At 37.1% G+C, this 15757-nt stretch overlaps 1 protein-coding gene across 2 annotated transcripts in view; it reads left to right on the forward strand.

Annotated features, from left to right (window-relative positions):
- The first annotated feature begins 3854 nt into the window (after positions 1–3854).
- WDR35 (WD repeat domain 35) overlaps positions 3855–15757 on the forward strand; it is a 56216-nt gene continuing 44313 nt past the window's right edge. For both annotated transcript variants that reach the window (XM_079110920.1, XM_079110921.1), the window contains exons 1-8: positions 3855–4021; positions 4672–4789; positions 5911–5982; positions 7367–7459; positions 8980–9108; positions 10753–10886; positions 11954–12119; positions 12255–12400. In XM_079110920.1, coding sequence (XP_078967046.1) covers positions 3998–4021; positions 4672–4789; positions 5911–5982; positions 7367–7459; positions 8980–9108; positions 10753–10886; positions 11954–12119; positions 12255–12400 — 882 coding nt within the window. In that variant the 5' untranslated portion in view covers positions 3855–3997. The remainder of the gene's footprint in view (positions 4022–4671; positions 4790–5910; positions 5983–7366; positions 7460–8979; positions 9109–10752; positions 10887–11953; positions 12120–12254; positions 12401–15757) is intronic.

Genomic DNA, 15757 nt, shown 5'->3' on the forward strand with positions numbered 1-15757 from the left:
TTATAGAATTGTTATAACAGCAACATCTAACGTCTGTTTAAATGTTAGTAATAAGCATAACTTTTTCACTTATATATTTGATACATTATCTTCTATAGCTTATAACTTTTAGAACAAAACAGTCCTTTAAGTTGTGTAGTACTCAATTCTTTCTTGGTTTGCATTGTTTTTAATAATAAAGTTATTATCCTTATTTGTTAATGTCATGACTTTTTTTTAGTAATTCACATCAATTTTGTCTATTAAACACATTTCTGTATGTTGAACTGAATAATTATTTGAATGTAACAGCTTCTTGTCAAAGGACAGAATATTAATACTTTTCCTATAATCTAATCGCACACTTAATTTTTTTTGAAATTTATACCATTTATTTCCATAAATGCATTTATGTTCTTCTTGTTCCACATAATTTCTTATGAATTGTATTTTAATGCCTAAGAAATTTTTTAGTTCATTTAGTTCTTTAGATTACCCTCCATTTATGTATGAGCTATTAAAATGTGTGAATGCATTCTACTGTCATGTACAACTAGTTAGAACAAAAAAATAAAAAAATTTAAAAAAATTCCTTATTGGTGCATTACAAATGTACATAACAGTGGGATTCATTGTGGCATATTTATACATACCTTCATTCATACATATCATAATTTGCTCAATTTAATTCCTTCATATCCCCCTGGTGCCCTTGCTCTACTCTACTGGTCTCCGTCTATTTTCATGAGACACCCTGGCCCTTTTCCCCTCCAGCTTCCACATGAGAGATAACATGATCCTTGACTTCTGAACGTGGCTTATTTGACTTAACATAATGCTCTTAAGTTCTATCCATTTTCCTGCAAATGGCATAATTTCATTCTTCTTCATGACTGAATAAAACTCCATTGTGTATATATATCACATTTTCTTTATCCACTTTATCCATTCTTCTGTTGACAAATACCTGGGCTGGTTCCATAACTTGGCTATTATAGTCTTACATTCTTGAGGCTAAAAATTTAAGTTTGGATTAATTAAAAAAGCTTTAGTCATTATGGTGTGGGAGAGGGAATAATATAAAATATCAAAATTTAGGTAAAATAATGATGAGTTTTACATTAATATAAATTCCTGAAAAGTATATGTAATCTACCCATGCAAACCTAACATATTAACTTTAAAGAAAAAATGAAAAATAAATACCAAAGCAGTATATAGGAATTATCTATTGTATTTTTTCAAAACATTTGAAAGGAAATCATGTAGAGCTACCATATTTTTTAAACTAACCTGAACATAGGATTGGTAACACTTGGTGATATATCACAAAGAAATACTGGTATGGAAGGAATAAACAGAACTCATGTGCAAGGAGGGAAAGGTATTTACCCAAAGAGAGAAATGAGTTTCAAGAGAGAAAACTAGGTTCACAGTAACAGCTTCAGTATATCCTGTCTTTTATTTTTAAATTTATTTTTATTGTAAACAAATGGGATACATGTTGTTTCTGTTTGTACATGGAGTAAAGGCATACCAGTTGTGTAATCATACATTTACATAGGGTAATGACGTTTGATTCATTCTGTTATTTTTTCCTTCCCCCTCACCCCTCCCACCCCTCTTTTCCCTCTATACAGTCCCTCCTTCCTCCATTCTTGCCACCCTCCCACCCCCCATTATGTGTCATCATCCGCTTATCAGTGAGATCATTTGTCCTTTAGTTTTTTGAGATTGGCTTATCTCACTTAGCATCATATTCTCCAATTTCATCCATTTGCCTGCAAATGCCATAATTTTATCATTCTTTATAGCTGAGTAATATTCCATTGTGTATATCACAGTTTCTTTATCCATTCATCAATTGAAGGGCATCTAGGTTGGTTCCACAGTCTGGCTATTGTGAATTGAGCAGCTATGAACATTGATGTGCCTGAATCTCTGTAGTATGCTGATTTTAAGTCCTTTGGGTATAGGCCGAGGAGTGGGATAGCTGGGTCAAATGGTGGTTCCATTCCAAGTTTTCTAAGGAATCTCCACACTGCGTTCCAGAGTGGCTGTACTAATTTGCAGCCCCACCTTTTTCTCCACATCCTCGCCAACACCTATTGTTGCTTGTATTCTTGATAATCTCCATTTTAATTGGGGTGAGATGGAATCTTAGGGAGTTTTGATTTGCATTTTTCTTATTACTAGAGATGTTGAACATCTTTTCATATATCTGTTGATTGCTTGTAGATCTTCTTCTGTGAAATGTCTGTACCTTTCCTTAGCCCATTTGTTGATTGGATTATTTATATTCTTGGGGTAGAGTTTTTTGAGTTCTTTATATTCTGGAAATTAGTGCTCTATCTGAAGTATGAGTGGCAAAGATTTTCTCCCACTCTGTAGGTTCTCTCTTCACATTGCTGATAGTTTCCTTTGCTGAAAGCTTTTTAGTTTGAATCTATCCCAATTATTGATTCTTGCTTTTATTTCTTGTGCCATTGGAGTCCTATTAAAGAAGTCTGATCCTAAGCTGACATGTTGAAGATTTGGACTTACTTTTTCTTCTATAAGATGAAGGGTCTCTGGTCTGAATCTGAGGTCCTTGTATATCATGTCTTGATCAGTTGAGTGAAAACCTCTGACTTAGATAATACTGATTTGTGTCAGAGTCTATGACTCTATGACTGATTTGTATCATAGGCTCCTGGTTTACCGTTTAATGCTGAAAAACTAGCTAAATATTTCAAAACAAACATCTGAATGGGGTAGTCATTAAGTTTGAAATTCCTCAGTAGACCTGATTTGGGCTGGTTTGAACACAATTGGCCTCCTAGGAGAGTAAGAACATCGTAGGATATCTAAAATGGCATGGGAAGCAGAGCCCATGGAAAGCTGGAATGAAGCTGTTGGCTTGCTTAGAGGGGGGCACCACAGTAGGACATTTCAGGACTGAGGGAAGATGTTTTTCTTGTCTCCCTGGAGAGGGAACCCAGGTTCTCCTGCATGCTAGGTAAGCAGTCTACCACTGGACTACAAACCAAGTCAGAGATCTGATTTTAGATGGAGTTCAGACTTGATGGGAAAAGCACTAGGGATTTTTGCCAATTCTAGTATGTGCTGGATGAGACAAAGGATTTGAAGATTATTTGCCTGGAAGGGGAAAGACTCCAAGTGGAGAAATTAGTGCTGCTGCTTAAAGCACATGCTAGGTTATACAAATCAACAGTGGTAGCTACAGAAAAGTCTATCCCAGGGGAGAAGACGCTCAACAGCTCAAATATTTTAAAATGGGAGGTTATGCCTCAATGGCCACCGTAGCTGTAATGACCCAAAGTTCATATACTCCTTTTACAAGGGCTCTCGAGGTCGGATGGTCAGCTTAGCCAAGCTCTTTTAAAAATTCCACGACAGAATAAACAAAGTCTCTTCTTTTCAAATTGCTCCAGAGGGTTCTACAATGTCCTAAATCAAAAAGGCAACCAACCCTCAGAACGCACGTCTGCGCGGCCCGGCCGATGGCACTAGCGTACCAAATGCAATAAGTGGCTTTTCCTTTTAAGGATGTTGGGACGGTGGAGCTTACAAAACACCAAATCCCGGTGACCTCCCTGGAATGGACACTTTGCACTGACACTGATGACACCTGAGGCGCCGCCATGTGAGGTGTGGCGTGGCGGGTCCTCAGGGCCTGCGCGGGCGGAGGGCTGCGGGGGCGACGAGAGGGGCACCGGAGGCGTGCGCACGGTTGGCGGTGCAGGTCGCTGACCCGGCGCCCAGCAAAGAAAGGCCCGAGGCCAGCCGCAGGCCCCGCCGCAGGTCCTCGCGCGCCACCACGGTCCAGTTGCCCGCGCAGGCGCACGACGTCCAGTGCGAGGGCGACCCCGGAAGTGTCCCTCCGCGCCCCGGATGCGCCGGGGCAGCGGCGGTTGCCAGGGCGACGGGAGCTTCCCAGAGCCGCTGGTAACCCAGACTGGGGCCGCAGAGCCGGTTCCCTGCGGCAGGTTTTGTCCATTCTCTCCGGGTTCCCACGATGTTCTTCTACCTGAGCAAGAAGGTGAGTTTCGGGGCCGCCCCGCTCCTCCTCCGTGCCCAGCCCCTCGGCAGCTCCCGCATCCTGCCCGCCAAGCCGAGCGGCTTCACCTGCCGGGGTCGCGGCTTCTCTGCCCCGCTGCCCACCTGCCCGCTTGGTCGGGCCTTGGACCTTCTGCGGGTCTGGGAACCCGCCTTAGCCGAGCCAGAAACTCTCTTCCGCGTCTCTGCCATACCTGTCCGCACCTGGGTCCTTTCGGGTAACCTGCAGGATGGATCACCAGGCGCTACCGTCTCGGTCCTCCTCCACTTGTTGCTGATCCAGATCATCACCCGGCAAGAGAAAAGAAAGGTAGCCAGGTGTTCTGTGGGGAACGGGTTCATGACCCCGGCCCCATCCACCCTTTGAAAATGCCCCAGGTGACTTACCTCCTGGCTTCCCCCTTTGCCTTTGTCTTGTGTGCACTTCTTTCCCTCTTTACCAAATTGTGCAGCCCGGGGCATTTCAGAGGAACATGTCCGTTTTCATGACAGATCATTTTCCTGCAAGGAAAATTTTCCTGCGTTTTTCTTCTGGAAAGATTTTCATCGTTTTTCATCTCCTGTAGAGGTACTTCCCAAGTCCTTCGTGAACGTCGTGGAAAGTTGCTAGCGTGACTGTGATTCCTTTTGCAGATTGCCATTCCCAGTAATGTGAAGCTGAAATGCATATCCTGGAACAAGGACCAAGGGTTCATAGCATGCGGTGGTGAAGATGGATTGCTGAAAGTTTTGAAATTAGAGACACAGACAGGTAAACGAATGTAAGCTCACGTGTTTGAAATTGGTAGAAAAAGGAAAAGTGTCCTTGATTCAGTGGGGTATTCTCTTGGTATTTGTCAGTGAGAAATTCTAATTCTTTTTTTTTTTTTTTTAATCCTAATTCTTTTAAGAACAAAAAGCCCTAAACATTTTGTGACATTTTTTTCTAGAGAAAAGTTAAGAGTATGTAAAATGTGAACCTTCAGCTTTTGCTGAAGTTATTGATGGAAAATGAAAAAAAAAAAATGAAAAATTAAACCAAGTTACTATGTTGTCTTGTGCCAGGTCCAGTTATTGCATTATATTATTAGGAGTCTAATAAAAATCATGCCAATTAACATTTCAGTAACATCACAAAACCTCACATTTTGGCAATTTGTTTACAGGTCCAGATCAGCTTTTCCCCTTATCAAATGTGTTATGATTACACAACTTGTGCCCCCAAACTGAAAATGAAATACATCTTACACTTTTTTTTGCAAGTGTAGTAGAATGAAAAAAATTTTATGTATTTTTACAGCATGTTACACTTTTATTGATAGGTCTCATCTTTATAGTTTGATTTCTTTCTTTTTCTAGTTCTCTGGAATCACAGTGAACAATTTCATACTTCTTTAACTTCCTTAGTATTGCTGTAGATTAGGAATCTTGATAGTCTACCTTGGAGATCTAGATAAAGAGATTGGCTTTGGAATCAGTTCTGCACAGGACTACTGAGTGACTTTCAGCAAGTTGCTGAATATCTTTGAACTTTAGTTCATTGTTTTGTCAAATGAAGTAAACTGTATTACATTTTGGGTTCCTTTACAGCATAACCTCTCAAAATTTATCAGGCATCAGAATCACTGGAAGAGTTTGTTAAAATGGATTTCTGGGCTCCACCCCCAGAGTAGATCTGGGACAGGGCCTGCGAATTTTCTTCTGCAGTTATGCTGGTATTTCTGATGCTCTGATCACCCTTTGAGCAGCATTTATTAAATATTTTCCATATCCTGGATAGTTAACTTGTGCTGTCTCATTTGGCTTTACAATAGTCTTGAAAGGTGGGTGTTCCTGTTGCTTCTACTTTTATTTATTGTTCATAGTAGTTTTCTTTGCTTTGTTTTATTTTAGATGATGTAAAACTGAGGGGTCTTGCTGCCCCTAGTAACCTTTCTATGAATCAGACTCTTGAAGGTCATAGTGGTAAGTCCTGCAATTTATCGTGTTTAAATTGTATTTAGTCATTTAGAAACCATCTACTTAATGCAGAAATGTCAACATTTTAAATAATCATAATATTTAAATATTTTTATTGAGCCATAATTAATATGGCCTAGAGTCATTCAACAACTTTTAAGTTATTAAACATTTTCCATAAATCTGAAAAAAGTAGCTGTTATTTTATATGTGAACAATATTGTTAATTCTCTATGGATGACATACACAGATACATATATGTTTATGTAACACATTTATATTATTTTCCCTTTAAAGATTGTTTTGTAATTACAGATTAAAGGATCTAAAAAGATGTAACAACTGAATGCACAATATGATCTTAAATGGGATTCTGGAATGAGAAAAACAAGTATCTATGAAGGACATGATAACTGGGTATAGTGGTGCATGCTGTGGTCCCAGCTACTGGGGAAGCTGAGGCAGGAGGATCCCAAGTTCAAGGCCCACCTGGGCAGCTTGGCAAGACCCTGGCTCAAAATAAAATAAAATGAACTGGAAATGTAGTTCAGTGAAAGATAGCTTGCGTAGCATGTATGAGGCCCTGGGTTAAATCCCTAATACAGCAATAAATAAATAAATAAATAAAAATAAATAAAAATGGGCATACTTGGACAATTGAAATTTGGACATGGATAGTGTGTTAGATAATAATATTTTGTCAGTGTTAAATTTGTAAGATAGTTATGAAAAAGAATATCCGTAGGAAACACATACAAAAGTGTTTAGAGATATGAGAATTAAAAGAAATCAATTACTAATGTAACCCAAAGGTTTAAGATATACTTAAAGTATGTTGCAAATAGAATGTAAAACTGGGGAGGATGGAAGGGGGAAAACAGATTATGGGCATTTTCAACCAGAAATAAAACAATTCAAAGGAATAACTTGGTGTCCTTTGGACAACATTATCCTTGGGAGGCAAGCCTGTTTGATAAATCCCGCTACTTTTGTTTCCACTATCAGATTTACTGGCAGCTTTCCATGAAGTGTGCCTATGCAGGCATGAAATAGGGATGGATGTGAGAGTATTATGCATTGTTATAGAAAATTTGTGATCTCAGTTACAATATTTTTGGCATTCATAATATTTGAAAGACTGGTTAGTTGCATAGGAACAGTCTTGATTTTAATATACTCTTTTTAAATTAAATTCTCTTTTTAATTGTAGATGGATAGAATGCCTTTATTTTATTTATTTTTATGTGGTGCTGAGGATCAAACCCAGTGCCTCACACATGCTAGGCAAGTGGTCTACCACTGAGCTACAAATCCATCTTGATGTTTGTTTTTATAAAGGCACAAATTTGAAATTAATAGTAGCCATTTTAAATTGTTTCCTACCTTGTAGGTTCTGTTCAAGTTGTAACGTGGAATGAACAGTATCAGAAGTTGACCACCAGTGATCAAAATGGGCTTATCATTGTCTGGATGTTATATAAAGGTACATTAGAATTGCTGCTTTAATCTTTCACAAATTGGAATCTGGGTCACAGTGTTTGGATGGAGAAATAACATCTCCAAAATAGACCCCTGGTAAACAGAAGAGGAGTTCATGCTGACTGCATAGTAATGATATGTCTGGATTTATTGTAGCCTACTTGTCACTTTATTTCCTTTGAACTGTAACTGTGCATTAAGAAAGCAAATTAGGTGACTCCAAAATGAACTTAGGTACTTGGTAAAATAGTTTCTACCCTTAGAAAGCTCTTCTTCTCCTTCCTCTAACCCTTGCAGATTTCCAATAAGAATTAGTTCCTCTGTGGTTGGTGGTGGGAGTTACATAAAAGCATATTTATGAAGAAGTCAGTGGCAATAATAATTCATTTCCTATATTGGACCAGTCAACTTCCTTTTCTTTCATGGATGCAGATTTTATCTTGTCTCTGACTTCTGACCTATAATTTTTGCCTCTTATCTATAAGAGAGAAAGCAAGGTAGAGAGGGGAAGAGGAGGATTAGGTTAGATGCATCATTAGTACTAGAAAAGCAACTCATAATACATGTTCTCTTGAAGCCTGTAGCCATTATCTTCCAAAGGGACAGGTACATGTGTGCTGTTTTCAAAAGGTTCAGGGTATGTTGTTTACAAATCTGTAATTAAAAAATATACTTAGTACTTGAATATTATTTTTAAAGTGTGTATTTGAGGAGTGGAGTTGGTAGAAAGTATAGTAGATTGAAGTGAACTTTGTTTCCAAAGTAAGTTTTCTCTGGACTTCAGTCCTAATTCTATTAATACCCTCTTCTGACCAGTTATTTCAAATCACATGACATTTGCTTGGCTGCTAGCCAGAGTTCCCTAGGCCAGAGTGTGATAAAGTTTTTAAAAAACACAAAAATGAAGACAAAATTCCCTGTTCTTTTGCTTCTAATTTGATTATACCATTAAGAGAAGTCACATCTTACTCCAGCTCTGTGTAGCTCAGATGTTTTTGTTGTTCAGCATTAGTGATAGCATATGTAATGTACTGCTAATGTAATATGAGTTGTTTTAAGAATTTTTCAAAGTAGGCTTATAACTAGTCATTGGAGAGTTTATGCATACATATAAAGTTGTTGTTATTCTGTTTTTTTTCCCCCTTAGTTACTATCTGAAAAGTTAAGGTTTCAAGTGGGGAAAGTTAGGCTCTCAGAAAAATAGTATGTTTTAACCTTGCAAAAGAAAATGAAATTTCCTTTTTTAATTGACAAGAAGAAAATGAGAAAAAGAGAGAGTTGAAAGAAAAGAGATGGGCATTTGATGTGTTTCCTGTGAGAATATTTGAAAAAATGATTAGTCAAGGCCTAATTAAATTTTCCTTTTGTTTATGTTTGATTTGAAGGTTTAGTTTAATATCTCAGGCCGTACAAAACTTTGCAATTATTCATTGCACATTGTACTTTATAGAGTGTTGTCAACTCTTAAGTACCATTTAATAGATGTGAAAGTTTTGACTTGTAATTTTTAATTTGGGAAAACAGGCTCTTGGTATGAAGAGATGATCAATAATCGGAATAAATCAGTGGTTCGAAGTATGAGCTGGAATGCTGACGGACAGAAGATCTGCATCGTGTATGAAGACGGGGCTGTGATAGTTGGTTCAGTGGATGGTAATGCGTTTATTGGACATACGACTAAGCAACATTTAGCTGACTTTTTTATTTTTAGAGATTTAAGTTAATTATCATATTGTTAGCATTCTGATTGACGCCCCTCCGCCTCCCCCAACACCGCCCGTGAGCGCCACGCTCCGACTCTCCTCCTTTCCGCCCAGCCCCTCCTCCTGGGCCTGGAACCTGCGGCTGGTGGGCGGCGGCCTGAGAGTGGCAGGTGTGCACTGCAGCACAGGTGGCTCCGAAGAAAGGAGCAAAGATGGAGGAACTGAGGTATTTAGAACTCCAGGCATTCAAGGGACCCTCACGTGGGGGGGGGGGGGGGGGGGGAGAGAAAAGAAAAGAAAAGAAAAATAGACATAAAAAGAGAAAATAGTTGCTATATATTTGGATGAAATCTAAGGAGCATCATTTGGTTCTAACCATTTGTTTTCAAGTCTACATGAGAAAACAATTTCTTCTCTTTTGATCTTCGACAGTGGCACTGAAGAAAATGTGAATTAATTTCTCAGCATTATTTTCAATACACATCTGTCATATAATTCATCTTTACATTGGTTAGACTGTAAATACATAGAGCTTAGTTTCAAGAAGTATATAAAATTATAGCACTCTATGGTATTTTTAGTAGAAGATAGCATATCATTGTTGTATTTTATAGCCTTAAAACCTATGTCTTTCAAATTCTAGTATGTAGATAAAACTGGGTCTTCTGTAAGTTAGCACCTTTACAGGTATTAATGTGAATGAAACTGTTGATAGAGCAATAACTTATTTTAAAGTCATTTTCACATCTGTGTGTGCGTGTTTGCGTGTGTGTGTATTAGTGAATATTTCTGAGAATTTATAGAGCAATAGCTGTACTGTAGTTTTAGAAACTGAGGATGGAAATGGGGTACAGTGGCTCACTGCTGTAGTCCCAGATACTCAGGCTGCTGAGGCAGGAGGATCCAAAGTTTGAGGCCAGCCTCAACAACTTATCGGGGTTTGGTTGAGAGGGAATGGTAGAAATAGAATGGTAACTAGAGAGGTAGCTTAGAGTTGAGGGAAGTGTCGTTTGTTTTATTTTGTTTGCTTTTTATTTGAGGTGATGATTTAGAAGACCTCTGTATATTTAAATGTTTATTAGAAAGGGCCTAGAAAGATGAATTTAGTGAGAAAAAGAAAATGAGAATAATCTATAAAGGGAGATTTTTGCAAATATGGAAGGGTTCAGATCACAGGTTAGGTGGAAATATTAACCTTAGAGGTCTGGTTGGAAGACCTCTTCCTTTGTTTCAGAGGGCAAAACAGAATGGATGTGTGGATCCAGTTGTGTTCTAAATGTCCTGAATTTCTTTCTGGGGAGCTTATATTTCTTTTCCAAAGTGGAAGATGGACTCGTCTATTAATTGGGAGTGAGAACCTGTATCAGCTTAGAAGAAATGGGAGAAAGTTTGAAACAGCTGCTATTTTAATTGTCTCTTGGGAATTTAGCTCCTGTAAAGTGCTCAATAAATATTTATTGACCAAATGCACTGAATGACTGCATGATTGCTGAGAGGAATGTGAGAACTCTTTAGGGAAACAAAAATTTTGAAAGCAACTATTGGAGGATCATGAATCTGAACTTTTAATAATTATGTTTATGTTTTGTTTTAGGGAATCGTATTTGGGGAAAAGACCTGAAGGGCGTACAGTTGTGCCATGTAGCATGGTCTGCAGATAGTAAAATCTTACTTTTTGGAATGGCAAATGGTGAAATACACATTTATGATAATCAAGGAAATTTTATAGTAAGCATATATATTATTTCTATTTATATGATTTTATATGATTTTTAATATATCATTCATATGTATATATGTTTTTTATGATGGCTTATGTAATTAGTCTTTATTTATTTATTTATTTATTTATTGATACTGGGAATTGAACCCAGGGGTGCTTAATTACTGAGCCACAGCCCCAGCCGTTTTTATTTTTCATTTGGAGGCAGTTTCTTACCAAGTTGCTGAGGGTCTTGTTAAATTGCTGAGGTTGTCTTCAAACTTGTGAACCTCCTACCTCAGCCTCCAGAGTCATTGGGATTATAGGTGTGTGCATTGTACCCCTGTAATCAGTCCTTACTTTGACTTTTTAATTTTTTCTAATCATCCAACTTTAAAAAATATTAAAACTAAGTCTTGATTTCTTTAAGGCAAATTAATGTAACATATTAGAGTGTAGTTTTTAGTTGTGATTTTTTGGTAGATGGATGGGACAAGGTGCTACAACATTGAAGCAAAGGGATAATGAGTAGGATAATGTAGAATTTAAGTTTTGAGAATGGCTTCTAGTGCCTGAAGCCAAAGTTTACATGTAGATACCAAAGTTATTTTTGTAGCAGCTAAAGGTTGTTTATAAAAAGAACGGCCAACTTATACCAGGGGAGAAAAATCAATTTCTAGAAAAAGGATGAAAAAGAGGAGGCTCACAGCATAACCTGGAGAAAAGTTTTGGCTTTGCAAGATTGAGCTGTGGTAGATCTCTGGTTACTGATGGGCAGTTTTGTTTTTAGTGAGGGTTGGGACAGTTCAGAAATCCAATGACTGGTGAAAGTAAAATTGCTACCGTTTGTATGACACTTTGCTATTTTCAAAGCACTTTCATATACCTCTTGTCATCTGAGTCTAAAAAACTGTTTTAACCTTCACTTTACACATGGGGAAGATAGAGTTCGGTAAGTGATTTGTCCAAGGTTGATAAACCAGTAAGTGTTTAAGCTTGCATTCACGTCCAGATTTTTAAATCCTTTTTATGGTGTCCGTTCATACTGCTCTGTTTCAAAATGTAAATATTTAACCTAGCCAATTCTACCTAGATGAAAATGAAGCTGAAATGTTTGGTGAACGTCACTGGAGCCATCAGCATTGCGGGAATTCACTGGTACCACGGCACAGAGGGCTACGTGGAGCCTGATTGCCCTTGCCTCGCTATTTGTTTTGACAATGGGAGATGCCAGATAATGAAACACGAGAACGACCAAAGTAAGCAAGCTTTCTGTTTATCTGAAATTGGAGAATTTAAAACATACTCAAAAATTGTTTTTGATATCATCAAGTCCTCTAGACTAAGTGCACAAACACAGTTTGTTTTTTGGTTTTTGTCTTCTTTTTGACTAGATCCAGTTTTGATTGATACGGGCATGTATGTGGTCAGTATTCAGTGGAACCAAACTGGCAGCGTGTTAGCCGTGGCAGGCTCCCAGAGAGTAGTCACTCAGGATAAAGATGTCAATACCGTGCAGTTTTACACTCCATTTGGGGAGGTAAGTGCATTTGTTTTATCTTCTTTCCACTTAATGGTACAGTGGCAAGGAGGGGAAAAAAGAATGAAGAAAAGGTACAAACTTGTCACGTTTTCTTTTAAGGACATTTTAAGTGATAATCTTGATATATCAAGTATATGTCTGACTAATGTCTTCACTTTACATGTTTTCATCTTATTTTATCATAGAATTTATTTTATAATCTGTACATTTAGAAAGCCATAAGTTTGATATAAATCACTGTGCAGTAGTTACTTAGAATATTTTCTCTATAATCTGAATAGGTATCTCTTTTCACAACTGGTTTTTGAGTAAATTTTAGTGTAATATACCTGTTTGAGGTTCAATGTTATCATTCTTAATGTAATACTTTAAATGTGATGAGAAATTAAACATACATATATGTCTGCCTTTCTGCCAAATTTCTAATGATTTTAATTTGTTGCAGTGATTATTTTAAGAAAACCTACCTTAAGAGTCAATCTTTTTTCAAAATTCTTTTTAGTTATACCTGACAGTAGAATGTATTTTTGCAAATTGTACATACAAAGAGTATAATTTATTCTATTTAGGATCCTATTCTTGTGGTTGTACCTGATGCAGAGTTACCCTGGTTGTGTATTCAAACACAAGACTAGGAAAATTATGTCCTTTCTGTTCCCCTCTCTCCTCCCTTCCCTTCATTCCTCTTTGTCTCACCCAATGGATTTCTATTTTTCTTCTCCTCACCCTCCCTTGTTTTGGGTTAGCATCCATATATCAGAGAGAACATTTGACTTTTGGTATTTTGGGACTGGCTTATTTCACTTAGCATGATAGTCTTCAGTTCATTCATTTATCTGCAAATACTATTATTATATTCTTCTTTATGACTGAGTCATATTCCATTGTGTGTATATACCACATTTTCTTTATCCATTCATCTGTTGATGGATATCCAGGTTGTTTCCGTAGCTTAGCTATTGTGAATTGAGCTGCTGTAAACATAGATGTGGCTGCGTCACTGTATACTGATCTTAAGTCCTTTGGGTATATACTGAGGAGTTGGGTAACTGGGTCAAACGGTGGTTCCATTCCAAGTTTTCTAAGGATTCTCCATACTGCTTTCCATAGTGATTGCAATTTGCTGTCCCACCAGCAATGTATGACTGTACCTTTCCCCCCACATCCTCACCAACATTTATTGTTACCTGTTACTTGTATTTTTGATAAATGCCATTCTGACTAGAGTGAGATGAAATCTCAGTGTGGTTTTAATTTGCATTTCTTTAATTGCTAGAGATATTGAACATTTTTCAGGTTTTTTTTTAACCATTCATATTTCTTCTTCTGTGAAGTGTCTATTCAGTTCCTTAGCCTCATTTGTTGATTGGGTTATTTGTTTTTTTGGTGTTAAGTTTTTTGAGTTCTTTGTATAACCTGGAGATTAATGCTTTATCTGTTATACAGGTGGTACACACTCATATAAATACTGTTATCTCATCCTGCACAAAGGTGCCATAAACATTCATTGAAGAAAAGATAGCCTCTTCAATAAATGGTGCTGGGAAAACTGGAAATTCATATGTAACAGAATGAAATTGAATCCCTATCTCTCACTTTGCAAAACTTAACTCAAAGTTGAATCAAGGACCTAGGCATTAGACCAGAGACCCTGTGTTTACTAGAAGAAAAAGTAGGCCCAGCTCTCCATCATGTTGGTTTAGGAACTGACTTCCTCAATAAAACTCCTAAAGCACAAGAAGTAAAATCAAGAACATATAAATGGGATGGAATCACCCTGAAAACTTTCTTCACAGCAAAGGAAACAATCAAGAATGTGAACAGAGATTCTACAAAATTGGAGAAAATCTTTATTACCTATACCTCAGGTAGAGCATTAATCTCCAGGCTATACAAAGAATATTTAATCTTAAATGATGCTACATTAAAATATAAGCATTGTTTTCATAAATGCATTTATTATTCCTCTCTGTGATATTATTAATGAATTAAATTCTAAAGAGAATTTTCTGAAGTAGCTTTGGACCATTCAAGTAAGAGATTAAATGTATTGTGAATCTGAAAGAATTTAGAAAATGAGAGCTTACTAATAAGTAAGCTTAATATATTTTTGCCTATCTTATTTTCCAACCTTATATTCTATTTTCTTCCTTTTAGATACCTTGTTAGTTTTTGTAAATTCACGATAGACTGCAAGAATGTGTATTTTTGGCTATGAAAAGATTTTTACCAGGGCTGGGATTGTGGCTCAGTGGTAGAGTGCTTACCTACCATGTATGAGGCACTGGGTTCAATTCTCAGCACCACATATAAATAAGTAAATAAAATAAAGGTTAACCAAGAACTAATGAAAATATTTTTTTTAAAGTTTATACCAGTTGTTTTGATATTTTAATATTAATATTTTTATAGATTTTGAGCTTTTTTGTAAGGGTACGAAATGGTATTATCTGGTGCTTTTGAATTAGTACCTCAACTTTACCTAGTGAATGTATTGCAGAGCGGAGGCACTGTCTGTGCATTGTCAGCTAATGATATTTCTGATAGATGTGAAAGCTAAAACAAACAAAAACAAAAGCAGAGTTTTTAAGGTTTCTAAATAAAAATCTGAATTCTAATTATTTCTGTGCTTATAATTTTCATCACTCATATTCTTTGTTGCTTCTTCTTGTGGGTCCCCATTGGTTTAACATTGTTATTTTATCTGTCCCCCCGCCTGCTTAGTTCAGCCTTATTCAAGTAGAAAAACATGTGTCCTAAGGTCTGTGTATTTTATTTTATTTATTTATTTATTTTTTTGTGGTGCTGGGGATTGAGCCCAGGGCTTTGTGCTTGAGAGGCAAGCACTCTACCAACTGAACTCTATCTCCCCAGCCCTGTGTATTTTATTTTGAAAAACAGTGTGTTAAAACATATCCTGAAAACTGTTAAGAAGGTTTTGGTTCAACTGTACTTAAAAGTATCAATTGTAACTTTTCAGGACATATTACTCACTTGAAATTTTTGGGATGAGTGAACATATGGAGGATTTATCTTTGAATCTATTTTATTGTTAAGATTGGGAAGATACTTAGAAGGAGGATATCTAAAGGTTCAAACTTAAACCTCAGAGAAGAATTTGCTTTGAATCTGAAGGTTAGGGCTCACTGAGTTTTGCACTGTGGTCTTAGCTGTGGTGGGGAAGAGCATGTGGTCGAGGTCAGGTTGAACTGGTTTTGAATTCCGTTTCCACAGTGCAGTTCATCTTAAGTTAACCTCTGAAGCCCAGTTTACTTGTTCTGTGAAAGAAGGGTAATGCCTCCTGGTACTGTCATAAAGATGAAAGATGAGAACAGTGATGAAGTTTCTACCCAG

This window comes from Sciurus vulgaris (genome assembly GCF_902686455.1).
Source record: "Sciurus vulgaris genome assembly, chromosome: 14".
NCBI lineage: Eukaryota > Metazoa > Chordata > Mammalia > Rodentia > Sciuridae > Sciurus > Sciurus vulgaris.